At 37.4% G+C, this 22360-nt stretch overlaps 1 protein-coding gene across 2 annotated transcripts in view; it reads left to right on the top strand.

Annotated features, from left to right (window-relative positions):
- Positions 1-22360, top strand: part of NFATC3 (nuclear factor of activated T cells 3) — a 76191-nt gene that overhangs the window by 24078 nt on the left and 29753 nt on the right. For both annotated transcript variants that reach the window (XM_074839286.1, XM_074839287.1), the window contains exons 3-4: positions 6450-6612; positions 21662-21861. In XM_074839286.1, the coding sequence (XP_074695387.1) occupies positions 6450-6612; positions 21662-21861 (363 nt within the window). The remainder of the gene's footprint in view (positions 1-6449; positions 6613-21661; positions 21862-22360) is intronic.

Raw genomic sequence — 22360 nt, forward strand, 5'->3', positions numbered from 1 at the left:
AAACCTACTAAGTCTGTTTTACAATACTTTTTTTTTTTAACTTGATCAAGGGGAATAAAAAGGGTATTAGGGATGACCCAGAAAACCTCTACTGAGCAATCAATATAATACCTTTGGTGAGGACTTGTCACTAAAAGTACATAAGAGATCAGCAACATCTATGGCGTTAACAGCCATGGTTACAATGTTCTGGAGTTAACAACCAGCACAGACGTGGCCAATACTGATGCATGGAACATGGGGCATTTCATTAGAAGAGTGGTCGGTGATGATGCAATGGAAAATGATGGGGGTTCTGTTATTTTTGCTTTTAGGTTTGTTGGTTTGTTTTCTTTTACTTTAAACTTACGACTTTTCACATGAATGGCTAGTGGAACAGTAAATTTTAGGTTCTATAAAGTAGATCTTGAGAATCTCATTTGTGTCTCAAGCAGATAGGCACTTTGCAGGGTAATAAACTTAATGAGTCATTAATTTTTTTTCTTGCTTTTTTTAACCCCTGAAGTATTTGATGGGAACAAATGGTGCTTTTGTGTCTGGTAGATAACCAGGCAATATTCACTAATGGTCAAAAATCTTGAAATAAAGCCTAGTTTCTTTTACTGTGTCTTCCCTTGTGGAGTTCTTAGAGACTTGATTTTAAAACTACTGTATGAACTGATGTTTGTCTTCAGACTGCAATGGCACAATTTAATCTAGAGCACTGAGAAGTGGCAGGGTATCAAGTAGTTTCTTTGTTCCAGTGGTGATGAACAAACAGGCTTTGATAGATGTATTTACAGCTCAGGAATCTCTTTAGTGATGGATACTTAATGACAGCTTGAGAGTATTTTACCTGCAATTATTTGGCAGCTACTGCTGGAAATGAGGATTGATGACAATGTTGCTTACTCTCGGAGGAAAAAAATAGTTTAAATAGTGGTAGATGGTCAAATACTGTGAAAAGTTTCTTGCCTTGTCTGAATCCTTCTCTTGGAAGTCTGGGGAGTAGAGAGAAATAGAATTATGTTCCATCTTTAACATAACTATTGGGACTTTGGTCTTAATTTTAAGAAGAATAAATCTTTCAATGTGAGTGGACTATAGGCAAACTTAGTCTGCCCAGCACTTACCATATTATTTTGATAAGTAGAAATTAACACCAGCTGTGCTATGTTAGCAAAACTTTAAACTTAAAATATTTGCAAATCGCTGACTTTGAAGATAAGGACCCACTTAAGTGAGACAAGCAAGAGAACTTTGAACCTCTTAGATTTTTCATAAGCTAGGCTATCGCTGTAATGTTTACACACCATTAATGAATCCAGAGAAATTCAGGTAGTGTTTAATGTGGGACCTTTGTGCTGTACATGTGAATCGGCACTCTACTTTGTTCTGAAATTATAGAATATAGATTTTACTTGGCAGTATACTGTATCAATACTCTGAAAGCATAGTTAACTGTGGGCTTGCTAGTAGTAGTACAGTGATATTTTAACTGTAAACAGTATTTAAAAGTCTATTGATAAGCCACTGTGGCAATTGGAGTGGCTCTAAAATTCTTAACTCCAGAATTACTCCACCAGGGAAACGTTGCTTTGTTCTAGGTAGTGAAGAGCAGCTACAGCAGTATTTTGGCTCTACAAGCATTCTTGAAAAGGACCGTAGTATTGGATCATAGTTACAGTTTGAGATTCTTAGGGGTTTGCTGAGTTGCAACATTGACTTGTCACAGGATATGCTGTTGGTTAATCTCTGCAAAAACTTCAGTGGAGAAGAAAATGTGGAATATCCATTGTATGGTCAGTGAGCTTTTTCCCTTTTGATGTGTTGGGAGGAATTGTAAGTGGAAATTTATTTTTGCTGCAACTAAGAAATAATAAAAGAGTCATTCTAGGAGATCTGTGAATCTCAACCGATGAAGGAAATAAAAACTCTCACAAGCATCTTGACATCCTAGTGGATATTTTCAAAAGGTTATTACTAGAATTAATGACTACAAAGAGGCAGGAATATGTTCACACAGAGTGTCTAAAATGAGTTCTATTGGTTCCACCTGTGCTCAAAAACTTTCTAAGCAAGGAGTCCAGGAGACCATCAGACAAAAACTGAGCTAATTGCACATGTGCTTCAGCTGAGGTACCAGAGTTAGCAGTTTACCTGCACAGACCCCCAGCTACTTGTCCAGTAAATTACCCAGGAAGAGTGCTACAAATGGAAGGTAACTGTTTCAAGTTTTTAACTGGATTGTTTTTAGTGGCTCTCATAGGCCTTGTTATTTCTTCTGTCCTACATGTACTGCTGTGGGGCCACAGTCAGTCTTTGTTTCTTCCTGTGTGAGAGAGGCATAGTCAGCCCATGAGCCCGGGCCCTGACTTCTATAGGTCTGAACACTGAAGTTCATATGGACACATTTGATTGTTCTTATGCTGAATATTAGATGTTTCCTCATCGATTCGTGCAGCCTCAATCAGTTCTGTTTTAGAGATAATGATTGCAGAAGAACATATCTGTTAAATTAATATTGATAAAATTATCACTTCAGTGATAATTTTAAATGCATTGGCTTCTGCTGAAGATGCTACTGAAGCGTTCCTTCTTTACTTCTGAGTTTCCTTTAATAGCTGCTGTTCTCTGAAGTCTTTAATCTTGATGTGATAGGAGTCTGAGCTTTTGGAGGCTTGCATTAATCGGATTGTAAAACTCTCTTGGTATTACTGGAAGAACGTTTGTAGGTTTACAAATTGGTGTTGTTTCAACAGTGTGCTAATATTTGATTTAATGAAAGTTTTAGAATGACTGTCACTCATTATTTCTGTTCCCTGACATGTGATTTGGTGCTTTAGCAGGTTACTGCATTTTTAATAAGGTTTTTGCTCATTTAAAGAGAAGATAAAAATAGAGAAACTTCTGTAAAAGACTAAGTTACAAGCTATTGTATCAGTAATTTGACGATGAACTGAATAGAATTTTGTCATGAAACATGTGGAAGTGTGTGCAAAAGTGTTCATTCCCCATCAAGTCTGAAAAGTGAGGGGGTTTAAATAACAAAGTTTCCCATTTCTTTTAATCTTTTGATCTAAAATGACTTGGAAAAAACCTCGCAGTCAGCAGCTGATCTGGATTCTGGGTTCTGAATGCCAAGTTAGATGGCTTTGTCGATAATGCAAATGCTATCATGCTGTGTGTGAGCTGGGGGAGACAGACATCTTTTTGTAACACCAAATTTTTGCTCATTTCTGAAGTGACTGAGCTTCTTAAACATGTTCCAGGTATTTTAAGAGTAATGCAACACTAAACTTTGAACTTGTGTAAGTTTTGAACTATCAGAGATCACTGGAGTTCAATGCACAGTTTACAGCTGATAAAATAACTGGTGAGTTAAAAGTCTAGGAGTTTTACTGCTGATCCTCACCTAGTAGTGTAGACTAAACAATATTTTCTTGAGAACAGATCCTTAAATGCAGTAAAGCTATCAGCTTCAGACTTACTTTCCCATATCCAGCATCTGCTACAAAAATAATGTTTCTACATATTGAAAAGCGTTCAAAACATATGCAAACTTGTTATCTCTTGCCCCCCAAATGCTGACATGATTCTTCTTATTTGATACTGATTTCTACATAGTCAAAAAAAAAAAAATCCAGGAGTTTGTAGACTGTATTCTTATTTTTTTTAAAAATTTATTTAGTGTCCAGAGTTTGTGGGTTCATGTGACTTTCAGAAGGTGACAGTACTGGCTAGGAAGTTCCCACTCTGCTTCCCTCCCACTAGTTCTGTTTGAAGAAGCTGTATAGACAACTGGGACTCTGGTAAATTAACAGGATTCAAAAATTTACCTTTCAAAATGAAATAAAGTTAGATCACTGATCTAGTTCAATATGTATCTCTACAGAATTTGTCTCAAAGTGAAAGGGTGCTGTGGAAGCAGAAATACATTAAACTGATATCCTCACAGGACAGAAAGGTGCATGACAGTGTACCCTAAAGCTTTTTAAGATTCCACTGCTGCTGAGAAGTTGAGGGTGATAGAGACAGCAAGAAAAATACTCAGAGAAACAACAGTTTGGGTATCCAACAGAAAACTCGAAAGGGAAGCAGCTGTAACTCTCTAGCCTGCTAAATCTAGAAAACATCAATTTGATGCAGCACAGCCTCAAAGGCCATGTAATTTATTTGGAGCACTGTGTTTTGAAAGCTTTCCAATTTTTTGATGTTTTAGGCATCTGCACATGCATTGTGTGCTTGCTTGCTCTCTCATGCTGATATTTTCTATTTGTTTTCAAAGAATGACAAAATCTTGAGACTTGGTTGTTTTCCTGTCTCCATGTTTGTGCTAGTATTCTGACTATTTTTTTCAGGAGTCTGATACAGCTTGTGCCACATTTTTATTAGTTAATTGCAGAAAGAGTAAACCTCTCTGAGAGGCTGTATGGAGAGTGGTCACAAGCAACAGATACTTTTTCTTGACTGAGTTTATTATTATACTTTCAGTAGTACCTGCCAGTAATTGGTATACAGTCTGTGGTGTGCATGTTACACCAAGTCCTCTTAGGGACCATATCTGCTCACTGTCTATACCAACTATTTTGACATAGAATATTTCGTTACATGGGGGAAAAAGGTTTCCAGAAATACTAAAGAAAAATTTCTTGCATGCTATATTTCTTTTTAAACTCTTTTTAGTATCTTCTAATCCTGACATTTTCTTTCCTTTTTCAGACTGAAGACTTGAGTCCTCTTCTCCTTCAGTAGCTATAAAAGTGAATGGCAAGGTCTAGTTGATAGCCAGTAGTAGCATTTAGGCAGTGCGCCTTGGCCTGGGGTAAGTATCTGGAAGGATTGGGCTTACACTGCATTCCTGTCAGTTTGTTCTTTCATTGCTGACATCACCAGTCCTCTCCTACCCAGTAAACACGATTGCTGTGGAAGGACCAGTCATCAGACCTCCTTACTGTGGGAAGAACAGTCTTTGCTGTACACTGAATGCTTGTGGAGATGATTTATTGCTCACACTTTTTCCTTTCAGTAAGAAGAAAGGGAAATACTCTTGTTCCTCCCATTGCTCTCAGAAAGGTGCTTCAGGAGATAAGGCTTATATTACATTAGCTCTCTCCTGAAGTGCACAGCAGAGGTACTCCATGAAGCAGCAGGTCAACAGGCTTGTAGGTTGTTCTCCTGTAGGAGGAAGCCAGCAAGTGGTGCTGTTTCTTCTCCCTCTTTTCCACGCTTAGCGACAGTGACTTTTGTGGTAAAAGGTAGATGTGTGGTGCTGCAGGCTGAGCCCAAGTCCGTCCAGATACTTCCTAAAGACAAAGCTTGCTTTTTTTTCAGTCCAAACATTATCTTCTTTCACAGCTGTGGATATGTTTTATAGGTCTTAGCTAAATTATCCAGAAGGTATAATTTGTCTTGCTTGGACCTGTGGCTATTCATGTTTGTAGAAATTTGCATGGCTTTGGATTGGTGGTGGGGTTTTTCCTGACTTTCCTGTAAAGCAGAAAGAAATGGAATTGAGCTTTCTCAGATGATGATACAACCCAGTATTTGTCCATCTCTTTTTAAAACTTATTTTGCTTTGCCTGTTGGTCAGAATAAGGTAGTATGAAACTATTTTAATAGAAGCTTATGTTTATTTGTAAATGTTCTTGTTTGGTACACAATGCTATAAACGTTTACTTTTAAATGTTCATAAATTAATTTGCCCTACCAGGTAATTACTGTCTTGAATCTGACTGTTCATCTTATTAGAATCATAAGTATAAATCTATGCAGGTAAAAGGGTAGGTATGAAAACACTGGTGATACCATGTGGCTTATTTCCCTTTGCAGTTCTTCCATATTACTTGTATTTTGTTCTCCTACTTCCCTGGAGTGACTTTGGTACTATCTGTAAGGGTATATATAGTCTGTGGATAAGCTAAGCATGTACTTTGTTGCAGTAAGTCCTTATGCTTAGATAGAACTACTAGGTTTAAAATTTTGGTTCATCATATGGTGTTCATTGTTAACTATCATTAAAAAGTGCAGTGCTTACCAATCTTAGAAAAACAAAAATAACAAGGTGGAAGATAATAATGCAGAGAGTAAAAATATAATGACTTAAAGATTGAATTTAGACTTCCCACTAAACATTTGAACTTGCTGGCTGATATACTTGAGGCATTATAGAATAGCACTGGTAATGTGGGGTGGGGGAGTGGGTCATACAGTACCTTTCTTTTAATCAGGTATTGGAAGGAAGAAGTTCCACTCTAACAACCTCAAAAGAAACACTTAATTGAAGATTTTAATGTACCAGCAAAATTTTGGAATTTTCCAGTAACAGTTTTAGGCTAATAGCTATTCTTATTTGGTCCTTTGATAGGAAAGTGACATCATTGTTTGTATCTTCCAGTGAAGTTGCTTTGTTTGTACTGTGGCCAAATGGTATACTTCATTTAACCATAGTGTGCTGGTCTTGATTGCAGCACATCTTCATTGCCACCTCTTGACTGGCCTTTACCAAGTCATTACGGGCAGTGTGAACTGAAAATAGAAGTCCAGCCTAAAACTCATCACAGAGCTCACTATGAAACAGAAGGAAGCAGAGGAGCAGTAAAAGCATCTACTGGAGGACACCCTGTAGTGAAGGTAGGAAGTCTGGCTTTCTTGAAGATAATTTTTTAACTACAATTATTGGTATTTACAGTGCTGTGAATTGTTACCTTGTGTGAGGCTTACAGTTCTTTCTGGGTAAGATTTTTCTCCCTTAAATGTAACTTGTTCAACACAAAAGTTAGTTTTAGATGTTTAAAAATTTAGTTTGCTACAGTTAGTGTATGTCACAATTTTATGCTGTATGCAGTTTTATGTTTGTGAATGAATTAATGGTGCAATAGTGTATTACTTAACATATTCAACATGAACTTTAAGGAGGAAGGGAGCGTGCGTGGGGGCAGACAAGAAAAGGCATGGTAATAGATTAGTTGAAGCTATACTGAAATATGATATGGCTTCATTTGAATCAGAAATCATCTTTTGGTGTTGAGACAGCTTCTGAACACTATAAATGCCTCTTGTTCATGTTTTTATTAGGTTACTTCTGTGAAATGGTACCTAAAATTTCCGTTAACTTTCACTTAAATGTTTGGAGTAAATTAAACTTGACTCTTTTCTTTCTTCAGCATGAACCAAAGATGGTTACAGTTTAATGGTAGCCATTTCCTTAAAAAGGCATCACCTAGTTTCATTAGATTTGAACAGGTTATCTGTAAGGGCAAGTAAGACTTGTTTCTTTCTTTTTTTTGATCTCATTTCCATTGTCTTAAGAGTCCTATAAGCTTTCTTGTCTTTCAGAACAGTTTCAATCAGTTTCAAGAAAATGTAGTAGTGCAGGCAACAGTCCTTATGTGAGTAACAGAGGGTGGTGACATACTGACTGTTCTGATAACTGCTACCTGCCACTAACAGTTGCTTTGGCTGGCTTCTTCAGCTAATGCTAAATATTCCAAATGCTAATGGCCTCCAAAGCGTATTATTTAAATACATTGCAAACACCATCCAATTATTGTTGAGCTCAGAATTAGATGTAAGGTCCTGGTAAATTAGGCTTGGCTTTCATAAGAAAGCTTTGCCATCATATTCTTTTTGAAGGGAAAGATGTGTGGGTTTGGTATTGTGGGTATAACTGTGTGCACAAGCCGTGATGTGCTCCTCTCTGACTCTGAGTTCAGATGTGTACACAAATATCTTACTCTATGCTGGGAAGGCTTCTGGATTACTTAGGAGTAGTCACAGATATCTCCTTTAATATCTACGGTGCCAGCTGGCTCATGCAGCTTGAAAGGGAACCCACCCTCTCATTCACTGGACATGGGGAAGGTTGTGCTGAGGAACTGTGGGGCTTCCTAAGATGCCTTGATTTATCTGTTTGCCACAACCTGAAGTGAAAGCAATGTCTCTTTACTTATTCACCTCAATCTTGTTTAATGGTGTTTATCTTCATCCCAAACCAGGTTAAGATAAAATTTAACTGTTCATTTGTAAGTCAAATCAGACAATGGTTAAAATTTTTATAAGACAAACAGGAAAAAAAAAAATTAATCCATTTACATTAAGGTTACAGCAGGGTTTGTCTTTCCCCCAAGTCCAGGATATTTTCTGTTTGTTTTTTTTCCAGCAAAATGGCAGTCAGGGTTTCAGTCCTTAGTCTTTCACTGTTGAATCATAGAACACCAGCTGGGAAGGGACTTCAAGGATCATCTGGTCAAACCTTTCTTGGCAAAAGCACGGTCTAGACAAGGTGGCCCAGCATCCTGTCCAGCTGAATCTTAAGTGTCCAATGTTGGTGAATCCACCACTTCCCTGGGGGGATTATTCCAGTGGCTGATTGTTCCATTGTGAAACATTTTCCTCTTGTGTCCAGTCGGGATATCCCCAGGAGTAACTCATACCCATTACCCCTCATCTTTTCCATGTGATCCCTTGTAAAAAGGCAGTCTCCATCTTCTTTGTAGCCACCCTTTAAATACTGCAACGTGGTGATAAGGTCTCCCCTAACCCCTCTCTTCTCAAGGCTCAACAAACACAATTCTCTCAGCCTTTCCTTACATGGCAGGCTGCTCAGCCCTTTGATCATCTTTGTGGCCCTTCTCTGGACCCTCTCCAGCCTGTCCACATCTTTTTTTGTACACCGGGGACCAAAACTGAACACAGTATTCCAGGTGCAGCCTGACAGGTGCACAGTAGAGTGGGATGATGTCTTCTTTATCTCATCTGCCGATGCCCTTGTTGATGCAGCCCAGCATCCCGTTGGCTTTCTCTGCCGCAGCAGCTCGCTGGTCACTCTGATTGAGCTTGTTGTCCACCAGGACCCCCAGGTCCCTTTCCACAGAGCAGATCCCAGCCTGTGCTGCACTCCTGGATGATGCTTTCCCAGGTGCAAGACCTTACCCTTGTCCTCACTGAACCTTCATAAGGTTCTTGTAAGCTGCTCTTCCAGCCTATTCAGGTTTTCCTGCAGGGTGGCTCTCCCTTCCGAAGTGTCCACTTCCCTGCTCAGTTTGGTATCATCAGCAAAGTTCATCAGGGTACGCTTGTGATCCCATCATCCGGATCACTTATGGAGATATTAAACAGCGTTGGGCCCAATATCGATCCCCGGGGGACCCCACTTGTGACAGGTTGCCCGTTTGAAAAGGAGCTATTTCCCACCACCCTCTGGGTGCAGCCTGTCAGCCAGTTCCCCACCCACCACACCGACCACTTGTCTAGACCGTAACTATCATTTTATCTAGGAGGAGGCTGTGGGGAACCGTAGCAGTCTATACATTAAAAATGTATTTGATATATTTATCCTATTCCAGTAGTTGGAAGTAACTCATTACTATTTGCGACCAGAAAAAACAGATCTGTAATCTATGTGACTTACACCAATGACTTTAAAAGCTATTTATTTGTATTAGAATTTTGAAATACCTTGCTATGACAAGAATGCTGTTTTTAAAATGCGGATAGTATTTAAGTGTCTGACAGTCTCATGCTTAAACATATGGATTGTACTATGCCTTTCTAAATTAAAATGAATACAAATGCAAATCGATATTCTATTTTGCAATTTGGTCTCTTCCAGCTGGATTAGAAATTGTTGTGCTTGATGGGGGGAGGAAGTTGTTATGAAACAAACCATCGATTTGTATTAACTTTTTACTCACTGCCTGGAAAAACAGTATGCTAAGGGACAAGTTTGGTGAAAGGTAAATAAATACTGAATAGCTGTGAACAGATGAAAATTATTTAAACACAAAAGTGAAATCTTTTCCAGCACTTCTGGAAGCTTATTACACAAATCCATTCCACAATATGCATTACTAATTGTTTCTGACTTAACTTTTCTTTTTGGTGCTCTTAGCTTTATACCAGTCACTTCCGTGTGTGTGATCATTGTAATAAAGTACTCAGCATTTCATTGTCTGAAATGACTGCATGTTAACCAGTGTCAGAGATGAGAAAGATGTGGGTGAATAGAATAGAATATTTCAGTTGGAAGGTACAATGATCATCAAGTCCAATTGCCACATCTTTGGGTGCCTGAAGGCCTATGTGCTTTTGCTTCCTACACAATTTGCTTTGCTCTTGAACATTATTTTATAGAAAGCTAGAGTATTTACTTTCTGAACTGTGAAACCTCTGTAGTTCTGCATGTGTAGTTGATGTATTATTTAAAATAAAGATTTGAAGATAGTACATAGCTTCAAGCCATTAATCTATTAGTGCATGTCATTAATCTATTACTAATACTGTACCATACCTGTTGCTAGGAGACTAAGCTCCTGACAAATTTGGCATCATCTGTTGTGAGTACATTTAATCAGCTTATTTCCAAATGTGAGGAAACAAAATGAGTGGAGCATCATGCTTTACTTTGCAAATCCATTGACTTTAAGGAAGCAAATGCTATAAGGAAGTTCTCCTGTTTTCAGCTTTTTTAATGCAAAATGTTCTACATAGCAGATACCTGTCGTTTTTCTTTTTTGGGATTATGTTCCAGCTAATCCATGTCATCTGGAATAATTTCTTTTACCTTGGCAGAGAATCTGCAAGATAACACTGACAGTTTTCACAGGGGGAATAAATAACTTGGCAGAATGGTTAGCAAGGAGAAAGGTGGCATGTTGAGCTTTTGTCATCCAAATTATGTGGAAATTTTGTATTGCATTGTCATGAGACATAGAAAGCCTCTGAGCACTGTCTACCTTTACCATTCTAATTCAATAGGTGAAAGTACTTTGTAGATGGGTACACTAAGTCTTTTAAACAAATAGCTGCCACATTTCATCTGACTCTAAATGAATTATCATCATTGCTTGAATTTCCCACCCTTCCCATAGGTCAATTTGTACATAATAAAATGTTCACACTTATAATTTGCTAGAATGAGTTTTACTGTTATATAAAATGGTTAAGGTTGTTCATGAGGCTTCACTTGGATCAAAAACATAGAGGCATTTTAGAGCAGATAGGCACATGATAATAGTTTATTTTTACTTCCATATTTTAGCTTTCTGATCTAAAATGACCTTTTTGTTTTTAAAACAAACCTGTTTTGTATACTGTGTTCCTGCTTATTCATGTTGACTTCTGCAGTTTTCTGAGTCTTCCTCAGTATTTTAAATTTAATGATATCTTTTGGTATCTGTTGGTGCACAACAAAAAGTATTTCCTTTTTGTCTTTTGTCCTGTCACTAGTGAGGAAGGTGATCTGCATGATACTCTTCTTGATAACCATACAGTGTGTTGTACTGAGGGACTGTTGAGCTAACAGCTACTTATTGGCACCATTCTCTATGCAAGAAGGAGTATCTGTCCTGTGGCCATTCACCAGAGTGGGAATCAGTTTTAGATGTGAACTATGATAAGGGTAATTTATTCTAAAATGGATGATGTATCAGCAACAGGCACTGTATAGAATCCACTTGTGCCCCATGCATGCAAGACAAAATTTGGGGCAGTGGTAGCTATTAAGAACTCACTGGTACCAGAAGTGCCATACTATGAAGGATTTAAGGATGGAATCATTCATCAATTCCTCTGTTGTGAGCAAAATTCTTACTGTAGTTGCTTCTGCAGTAACAGAGGAGGGGAAGGATTGTGTAATCCATACGGACAACTCAGCAGTATTACAGCTGAAGCAAGTTGTAAGATCAAAAATGACAGAAATGTTAAATAAAAACTAGTTTATTTAAATGGTTATACCCTTCTAGGCACTGACCAGCAAACAGTAATCTCCTATGTGAGGTTTAATGGAGACCTGTGAAAGAGGGATTGAATGTCAGCTCTGTTTAAAGTGATTGCAGAGCTTGAAGTCATGACTGAAGAGCTCCAGTGGAAGAAAAAGTAAACTAATTGGGCTAAAGTAAACTAATTTTGAACTACTTTGAAAATTCTGAAACAGGAATGTGTTTTCAAAAAGCCTCTCAAACTCTGTCTGAGTTCTGGTGGAACAAACTGTAATCTACAAGAGAGGATCTAACCAAGCAATGTCAGAGATGATCCAAAAAAATAAATTAACAAAGGATTGTCTAAAGGAGTGTGTGTTTTCTGACCTGTAATTCTGTGGCTGTTACCTTTTCCCAGGTGTTCTGTGTGGCCAATTCATGTAACTACTTGAATAACAGGAATAATATCAGAGTTCTCCCTGTTCCCTAAACCAAATAAACTGCATGCTTTTTCTGTGTTTCATGACCCTTCCCATTCTTCCTGCCTTTCACTTTTCAATTTTTACTTTTGTCTTGAATTCTTCCCTATTTTTTACATCGCCAGAAGGCAGGCTGTATCCCAGCTCCAATTGCCTACTGTTGGTTGGTGACAACCACCCGCGAATAAATCTAGAAGGCAGCAGGTCGGTCTTGGCCTGTGTGAACCATTTAGTAGGCTGTATTGGGAAAAACACTGACCTTTGGATGAGATTCTAAAAACATTTATCTGTCAAGAACAGTTTGAATATTTAGGCATCTTCTGCTTCAGAATCCCCCAAATAAATAGTAAAAGCCATACTGATGCATCTACTATGTTTGAATACTCAATCTAGAAAATGCAGTGATTAACAGGAAAAACATTAAAAATGGCACACTAGATGACAGTGTCATCTGCTTTTTGCATCATATGTTTACTAAAATGTGGAAAAGTACTAATGTTTTTACAAAGTAAAATGAATTTATGGGTTTTTTTCTATAGGTTATGCTGGAATAACCTATTTCTATCCTGGAATTGCTTGTCCAAAAACTGCCCTTAACATAATTTAGCACTGGGAGTTGGTATTTCAGGAATAGCACACTTTTTTCCAAGAGTGTAGAGCAAACTGGAGATCGGTAGTGTATTGTGATGGCTAGTTAGATGTGACTGGCAATTCTGCACTGTGTGAACTCATAATATTAGTCTAACGCTGGTTTAGCTATGAATTGATCTCCTTTTTTGGGTAGCGTAGAATGGGGCAGGACTCTGAGCGAAAACACTCTTCAAAATATGCCTGAAATCAGTATTTAAAACACTTTCAATCCAGTCTGCAAGCAGTGAGTGAGTGTGTAAGTGAGATTTCAGAAACAGAAATCTGAGTTTTTAAACCTTGAAGGATGTTCTATACATTGTGTAAACATGTGGTATCATGTTTATCAGTAAGCACTGATATTTGCAATTACTTATTTGTTTTAGACCTCTGCAGGACCCGTTTGTCTTTGATGACCTTTAAAATTGGACTTGTGCCACTACCTAATAGTTTATTAAAGTTTGTTCCTTTTATGTCTCTATTTTTTTTCAGAATTGCAAAGGTCTGTACTATTTTAAAGTCTTCAAGTCAGTCTACTTGATAAGCTTATTTAGCAAACGAGGAAGGAGGATGCTTTTTTGATATGCATACTCTTCTTTCTCAGTTGATGGAAAGGTACATTAAATAACTGATAGAAAATAGTACTGCACTTCAGGAAGGGGAAGTAGGTGTTGTTTTTGTTTAACATACTGTAAAATCAGATATTTAACTTTTTGTAACATTATAACCTTTGCAGAATCAGAATGAAATAATAAAAAAAAAAAAATCCCATGTGCTGTTAAGACTTTCTGAGCCAGTGGTTGGGGTATTGCCTAATAGATCTGAATGGAGTCTTCTTCCATGAATTTATTCAGTTTCTTTTAAACAGTCCAATGAAGATTATAGGTCAGCACTTAGTGCACCTCTGCAAGGCCACAAGGGATGACTGTGGTCAGCCTGACTTTCAATAACTTCCCTGAACTCTGCTTTCTTTTTTATATATATGGTTTTATATATATATATATGGTTTTATATATATGGTTTGTTTCAAGCTGTTCAAAATGTAACTTGATAAATTCATGATAAATTGTACCACTGGTGTTAGCCATTGTGTGTGTTTTGTTTCAAATTATGTTCATCTTCATGCCTCTGGATCTTTGTCATCCCTTGCATCTATTCCCAGATCATTGTTAGTAGGTGTGCTGTGCAGCTTGGCAGAGTAGCACTTCAGGTTTTAAACCAGCAGTCTTCACAGTTCTTTAGGAAAGTTGCTGCATGCCACCCTGAAATTCCTATGGAGAAATGACTGAAGAAAAAATTTGGTTCTTCAAAGCCGTGCACCAGCTTTGACATTGCTGTCCAAAAGATTCAAAACTTGTGGGTGATATCTCCATTGTCTCAAAGTGCAAAACATGTCAAAGGCATGCTTTGCTTTTTTTTCTTTAAGTGAAATTAAAAAAAAAAAAAATTTAGAAGTGGACTAAAATTTTAGCAGTGAAAGTTCTTTCTCTTTAGGACTGTTTAGGTATCACAGTGAATTATACCTTTACTCATACAGTCTTCCAAAGTAAAAATAAAAATAGCTAATTCAAGGGAGTAGCTTTATCTCCTTTCACCTCTGCATAATGGGGCCTCCATTCTCCTCGTTTGCCTTCCTTTCCTTGGAACTTTGGGGGCTGTTCTAAGGAATACAGTAGTCACTGAAACGCATCCAGCTGCCATGAGACTATCAAGGAGGAAATAACTAGTTAGGACATGCTTTTCATATCAAGGTCTCAAAGTCTAAGAAATCTCTGTCTGAAGTAAATGCTTAGTAAATGCCTATAGTTCTTTACACAGCTGTGTGTTTCCTTCCCCATTCTTCGTGTTGGAACTGAGGATTTGTATATGGATACTGGTACATTTGGTGAAGATAGAGTTGTTAACTTCAGTGAACGAAAGACTTATCTCATACTTTTCCCCTGATGTATCTTGTCTTTCACAACTGTACCTTATTTTTAGGGAGGCCTATTTGTATGTAAAATCTTTCTTTCTAATCAGCCTACTTTACCAATCCAGTAATGCCATAAGCAGTGAATTTAATTGTGCAAAGGAGCACTAAAGTGTTGATAGAATCTTCATCTTCAATTAGCCAGCAAAGAAAAGGCACATAAAAGATACAAGTATGAGTATTAAACCCCAATGAAAGTTTGGTTAAACATGGCAATTTCCTAAAAAATGCTGGAAAGTTTGGCAGGAAAATTGCTTTAAAAATACAATCATATGGGTTTTGGCACTGTCTGAATGTCATTACTACTGTAGTATTGTTTGATTGCTGAGTGTAAAACTTACATAATTAAATTATTTTCTAACTTCCCCCCAAGTTTTAGTTCCATTTCTTGTTTTCCTTAGTTTTTAGTCTGAAAGAGTAGGCATGTGAAACCCTGACATCACTTCTGGATTCAGTGACACTATCAGGTATTGGGGTTTTTGTAAATAAACAAAGGGGGTTTGGTTCACAAAACCTATGACTATTTTGACATATACTAGTATTGTCTGGTGAGTACCTGTTTACTGTGAAGTGTATATTTTCTGTTGGATATTTTTCTCAAGTCTTGTTACAGGCGCTAACTTCTTTTTTCCAGGTTGATGGCTCTTATTTTATGTGACCTATTTGCTTTTGCAAGGAAAAGGTTCTCACCACTGACACAAAATTCAAGTTTAAATGCTGCTGTCTTCAGTGATCAAATTAATCTCTATAGTCTCTAATGTTACACATTTTTTAAGGGTTTTCCATATGTGCATTAAGAACATATGAATGTTTTTGTAATATAATATACAACTTCTTGATGATCCAAAAACTCTCTCATTAACTTACTCTCTTTTAATTACTTGTTAAAAATTGTAAATTAAGTATTGACATGCTTGCATGAGTTTACCGCATTGCAATATAGTAATACGGCTGGAACTGCTTTGGCGTGAAGCCCTTCTGGCTTATCCTGTAGTGACCTTCAGTCTTTAGCCTTCCAGCTTTAGTTTAACTTACGCATGCACTGACCTTTGCTATGGAAACGATATAGAAACACAAAAACAACTTGGCTGAGTTTCCTCTGCAAAGCAGTGGGTGGTGTATCAGTATTCTATTACAGAGGAGGAGGGTTTCTAGAGGTCAGTAGTGACAGTGTGCAGTAACTTACTAGTTGTCTACAGCATGGTGTTTGCTACTCCTGGGAAAGTGGTATATCTTTTTTTTTAAGTAAAAAAGTAATATTTTTTTTGTAGTGTGCAGCTCTAGGATTGCACATTAGTAGAGTAAATGCTGGAAGGCATACTTGAAAATGCACCTACTGTTCAACCAGTAGTTTCAGTTACTGTCTTTCTGTAAGTGACCCATGACTGAATCCTGGGCAGGCTGATACTGTAGCAATTGATTGCCAGTAGGTTGTAAAATGCTTTGTCAATTTAAATACTTATGGTCTGTATAGAGACACTATGTTCTTACTTGTATACATTGTGTATTCTTTACTAAGGTGAACTAAAGGTACAGGTACCGTGGCTTCATTAGGTATTTGAACAGAACGCAGTATCTGTTCTTTCAAGTTAATTAGGCAGGTATTTTTCTTGAGGAACAACTAGCAATTTTTTTTTATACTGACTTACACGTTTGGGCTGTTCAACGTACAGAATTGTGCGTAAAGTAGATGAGGTGGTAAGAAAGTGTCACCCCACTGTCAGTGAAACTAAGAACAATCAACAGGTTTTTTGAATGAAAACAAAACTGTACTTAAAAGAATGCATTTTAAATTCCAAAATAGGTCATTTTTTCCTGACTTGAAGTTGATTTGGAGTAGTAAGTCTCCTTCATTATTCACAAGATGGGTATTCCATCGATAATGGCAATTCAGGCTCCAAATATCATCTTTCTTTTGGGGGAGAGTTGACACCATTCCTAGGAGACAGAAGGTAGTTCAGATTCTGTGATAATTCAGTCTCCAGACCAAGTGTGATGGGCAGAAAGTTCTGCTTTGCTTAATATGTAAAGGTTTTGTGTAGGGAGAGACATTCAAGCAATTATTCATATAATGGACTTCAGAGTACTTTTGTACTCTTCAGCAAGCTGCTGAATGCAGCTGCAGTTAAATAAGGTAGGAGCACTTTCAGGTGAATTAACAAAGTAATCCAGCATTGTCCTCTGTTCTCAGGAGTGGTGCGACATGGGCTGTCTTTAATTATGTGGCGCTAGCTAGGCACAGCGTGTTGGTTTCACTGAAGGCTTTGAATGATTATGTAATAGAAATGACATGGGATGTGCAGGCATCCTCTCCACAAGCTGTCGGATCACTTTGTACCTACCCCTTGGCTCACTGGCCCCCGCAGACTCTTCTTTTTGATTAGACATGCTGTAAAATTTCAATTTTACTCTTGCAGAATCCATGTCATGCCTAGAGTTGTCAGCTCGCTTAGACAAGATTTAAGGGGAAACTGTTAATTCTAAAGCACAAATTTATAAGAAAGGTTTTTTTTATCAATGTGTTTTTGACAGTCTCTCTAGCTGCCTCAGTCTTAGCTAGTGCACAAGGCTGTCTCATTAGCATCCATAGCCTATTAAGCTTACTGTCTCTTTTGCTGTAAATATGACTGTTGGAAACATGAGGACCCTGTGCAACCTCCTCATAGCTTGCTTAAGACTGTGATATATTTCCTTTTTATGTGTGCCTGTTACTGTGATCAGGCCCTGTATTTACAGTCTATAATGTGGGAGACGGGGTTATTCTTTCCTTCCCTACTCCCCAGCTGCCTTGATTGCCTCACTTACTTGCACATATCAGTTACATTTATGCCTTTACATTGTTTTCCTTTTATGCTGTTCTCTTTATTTTAAACCTTGAATAAATGCAATAAATCATCTGTAATGCTAAGTACAACTTTATGAAGTCTCTGCTACCTTGCCAATATGTTACTACTCTGCCTAACCATATATAGATATATATATATTCCGGTACCTTTAACAGGACTTGATTGCAGATCCTTTGCAGAAATTCATTTGAGACAAAGCTATAGTGTAAGCATCTGATTGACATAGTTTGGGGGGCCCTTGTTGGCCTGTTAGTTTGTTTTGAGACTGGTTTACACTAGCATGGCTTTTAAGTACATATGAAATTTTCAGGGGTTTGTCCTGATGCTATTACAGACCATTTTTAATTATGAGATGCCTTATTTATATGTTTCTGCATTACAACGTGCTTATGTTTCTTCTAAATTACTATAAAAATATATTCTGTTGCATTATAATATTTTTTCTTGTAATTTCTTCAGGGCATTGGATTTCTTGTTTGTTTTTATTTAATATGTAAACCAGAAGGAGAATGACTAAAGGTGGTACTGCTGTGTGGGGTCTTGTTGTAGGGTTTTTATTATTTCTTCTGAAGTGGTAGTAACTTAGTTTCAAATTTCTACTTTGGTATAGCTAATGTACTGCAGTGATGTGAGACAGTCAACAAGCACACAAGCCTGTATCACAAGAGCATCATACAGAAAATGCACTTGATAACCTATTGATATATAACTAATCTGTTGGTCGGGTGGGCGTTTTTTGTCAGACCACCTTCCCCTCCCACAACATGCTTTGCAGAAATGAGGCCTTATATGTCTTCTGTAGCATATCTGAGTGAGCATAGAGGGTGAACCTTTGCTCAAGAATAATGGAAGCACAACTAGCGTTAGACCCAGCTTTGGGCAAATCAAGTGTTGTATATGGCCATAGTCTCATAGGCAATACCACTGCAGCTGCTGGCACGGGGTGTATTTTGCTTCACTAAATTAAGCTCCTGGTCTCTGTAGGCTTCTGTAGAGGAGTTTCTCCACTGACTACATGTAGGCAGACCTGCTTAGTTTTAAAGTATCCCTCCCTTTCCACTCCCCACCCAGCCAGCCCTTTCTCTCATATCACTAGTATCTCTAGAACTGTTGTGTACATGGCCATTGTTAAGGAAGGGGAAGATAGCTTTACTTGGAATTTAGCTTTGTCACAGTGACCCCATTTGGAAGTTATTCAAGTTTTTGAATAGGTCTGGCTTGTAATTTATATAATTCCCAGTATTAGCTTGAATGCATTTAACAGACGTCACATGTAGGCTGTATTCCATTGTGTTAAGATTTAATTTTAACTCTGAGGAAAATGGATGGTGGAGTCACAGGCTTGAGAACTTGGGACAAGATGGCTGCTGTAAATGCTAAACTAATACATGTCCTTAAATTTTCTTTAAACTCCTAAAAATAATTCAGACTCGTAGAAGTTCTGAAAATATTCATTTAGTATTTAAAAAAAATTCTTTTGGAAAGATGCTGGAGACCTGCATCAAGGTTTGTTGTTCGGGGTTTTTCTTCCCCTGGATTTAGGTCTGTTTGTGGCGAGATCTCCAGTGAGAACAAAAAGATTTTACATATCTGACAGAACAAAAGCCTGCAAATAATAGACATAAAACGCAAATAAATGCGATCATGTAGGAAATTAGTTGGAAATATGTCAAATTATAGGACAGAACTTTGTATTTGATACAAGCTGCCATGACTTTTAAAGATTGCTTGGCTTTTTGCGGCAGATATTTTTTCCTCCATTATAATGAGGGTCTGAATGGGTAAGGATTGTTTTACACATGAGGAGACGTGACTTTGTCATTTAATGCTAAATCGGTTTGTTCTGCTTGCCTGTGCATGCTTGAATTCTTGATGGTAGCTGGAATGAGGTGGGGAGACATGAGAATTCATTGAGTTGAAGGACAGAAACTGGTCTGCTTTAGCACAACCTCATTTGCAGTCTATGTACAATGCAGTACAAATGTAGCCTACATTTTATGGTAAGAGTTGAACTAGACCGGCCTCTTAAAGGCACAACAGTGGGAAGATGGTGTACATCTCCCAGGAAAGGTAGATTTGAGGACAACAGAATTTGGAATTATTTGTCTACAATCCTGAAGAGCAGCACAGTCTCCTTACTGCAGTAATCACCTAGAGATCTCCCATCTAGAAAAGCAATAGAAGCAGTAATTCTGAGCCGTTTTCCTTTCTTTTCTCTTCATTCACTTAAAAATAAACAACCCAAAAAAATAAAGGTAGACTGGGCATGTTCTGAGAGCAATCTCATAATGCTGTGATTGTAACAAATAATGCATTCAGTCTATCAACCTTTCATGTCAGCTGCTCATGATACGTATGTTGTTGGTCAGTAACAGGTGTATGCTGTAGCTTGTCTGTAGTATGTGTCTTTCAGGAATTATTTTAGATTGTGTGTGTGCTGGATATGAAGAGGTAAAGAACAAGCAGTTGTTCTGGATTTGAGTAAGCTCAGCTTTGTCTTAGGTGGTCTAGATTTTGGCTGTTCTGCTTCTAGATCACATTTAACCTCATTGGGCAAATGGGAAGAACGCTAACTAACATATGACCACACTGTTGTATCTAAATGGTTTAATTAATGAGTATTACATCTTGGACAAAAGCATTCATGTAAGGCTGAAAGCTTTGAGAATGGCTCTTTAAAGTTCCAGACTTCTGTCAGAAATTGAATTTCTGTTCTTGATTGAGAAAGCTCTAATAAATGTGACAGGAGTGGCAAGTGCTGTCATAACCAACTTGAATATAGAAAACAGGCATCTGTTTGGTGTACATAAAACTTACTGCCAATAGTAGTGCATCAAGATACAAGGAATCTACAGTGGTGCTTCTGACTTGTGGGTGTGCATTGGTTTTTTGTACTGCTGACTACTGGCATTAAATTACTCTTGTGAGTAGGTTAAATTGACGTGGTTTTGTTTGTTTTTTAAGTGTTAGTTCTGTAAAGAGCTTGGATAATATTGTTGTGTGACCGAATAACTCTTCCCTAGAGACAAAAATATTGACATGACAAAACTACATTTAAAGAATGGCTGTCTGGCCCTCCCTCCAGTTTGAACATAAGTTGATGTCAAAGTCAATGAACTGTAAATTTGTTGCATTGCTTTTTAGAAATTATATAACTTAGTGTGCATCAATCTGCCAATTGCAGGAAGGTGAAGTCAACTTCATGGATTTATAAGACATGTTTTATAGGCTTCAGATTTAAAATTGCAGTGGCTAAAGGAACCTTGCATATTACTGTTGGTTAAATTTGTTTCCTTTAATCTTCTGGATGATATGTTACCAATGTACTATCACGAAACTAGTTTTTCCTTTTAGAGTTAGATGAGGTTTTTTTCTGATGTTTCAATGTGGTTTATGCCTAGAATTACTACTGTTAGCTCAAGCAACGGGTGGTTTTATGACAACTGAGTGTATTGGTGCTTAGTCTTATATTTAAGAAAAAAAAAATGCAGAATTAACATTTATCAAATTTTAGGCTGTAAAGCATTTTCTTTGCAAAAAAAAAAACCCCACACCTGATTTTATAGCTATGAATTAATTTTTCTTTGTCCTCACATAAAACATTTGCATTCACAAAACCTCTTAAGTTTAATAAAACTCACTATGGTATCCATAGAAGAAAAAATAAACTTCAAAATTTTTAGTATTCTAGAAACTAGGTGTATCTCGCTAAAACTAATAATTCAGCTTCAATTAAAAACAGTGTCAGAAATGCACCTACAACATAGCGTAGCTTTGATGTAGAAATTCTATAGGTAAAATGATTCTTTTCTCTTTGAGAAATTCAAAAGTAATAAAGATATTTTGATATCCATTTGTTCTAGTAATTGTTGTTGCTGATACTTGTATTGGGGAACGTATCTGTACTCAGTTTCCTGATTTCTGAAGAGATTGAAGAAGTTGGTAATTAAATACTACTCTTTGACTCTTAAGACTTTGTACTAGTTGTGGATTTATATTATGCACACACAAATGCAGTAAAAGTCAACTAATATTTTAATACTACATCTGCTTTTTCATCAGCTCCTGGGCTACAGCGAAAAGCCAGTAAACCTACAAATGTTCATTGGAACAGCAGATGATCGCTACTTAAGACCTCATGCGTTCTACCAGGTGCACCGAATCACTGGAAAAACAGTTGCAACAGCTAGTCAAGAGATAATAATTGCCAGCACAAAAGTCTTGGAAATACCACTTCTTCCTGAAAATAATATGTCAGCCAGGTACATTACAGCATTAAGTAGCTGTTTGGTTGCTATGTGTCCTTATTTTTTTTTTTGTGTAAAGATGAAAGAAAAAACCTTGTAGAATGGCATATTTTCCACAAATGTGGCTCATGATTAAGATAGACACATCACTGTAAACATGCCAATGTTTAGGTAGTCAGAAGTAAAAGAGTAGAGGGACAGGGAAGCTTATAAGGTTGATGGGGAGACAGACAAGTACTTCTGGGATTATGCTTCTCCACACAATCCATATGTATATATGACTCCACATTTGTAGAACTGCATGTGGGTGACTGGCTGGTAGAATTTTTGATTTTACAAAGACATAAGACTTTTTTCTATGAAAATACAGTCATGCAGTTTAGCTATTTGTTTCTTGATTGAATGTGGTGATATAATTTCCGGCATCTTAGTAGGCCTTTTCCTTGTTTTGATTTTTATTTTTAGCAGTTGTGTTATTCTGACTTTTCAGGTATTGCCAGATAGAATGTGCTAA

The sequence above is a fragment of the Strix aluco genome, chromosome 14 (assembly GCF_031877795.1).
Source record: "Strix aluco isolate bStrAlu1 chromosome 14, bStrAlu1.hap1, whole genome shotgun sequence".
Lineage (NCBI taxonomy): Eukaryota > Metazoa > Chordata > Aves > Strigiformes > Strigidae > Strix > Strix aluco.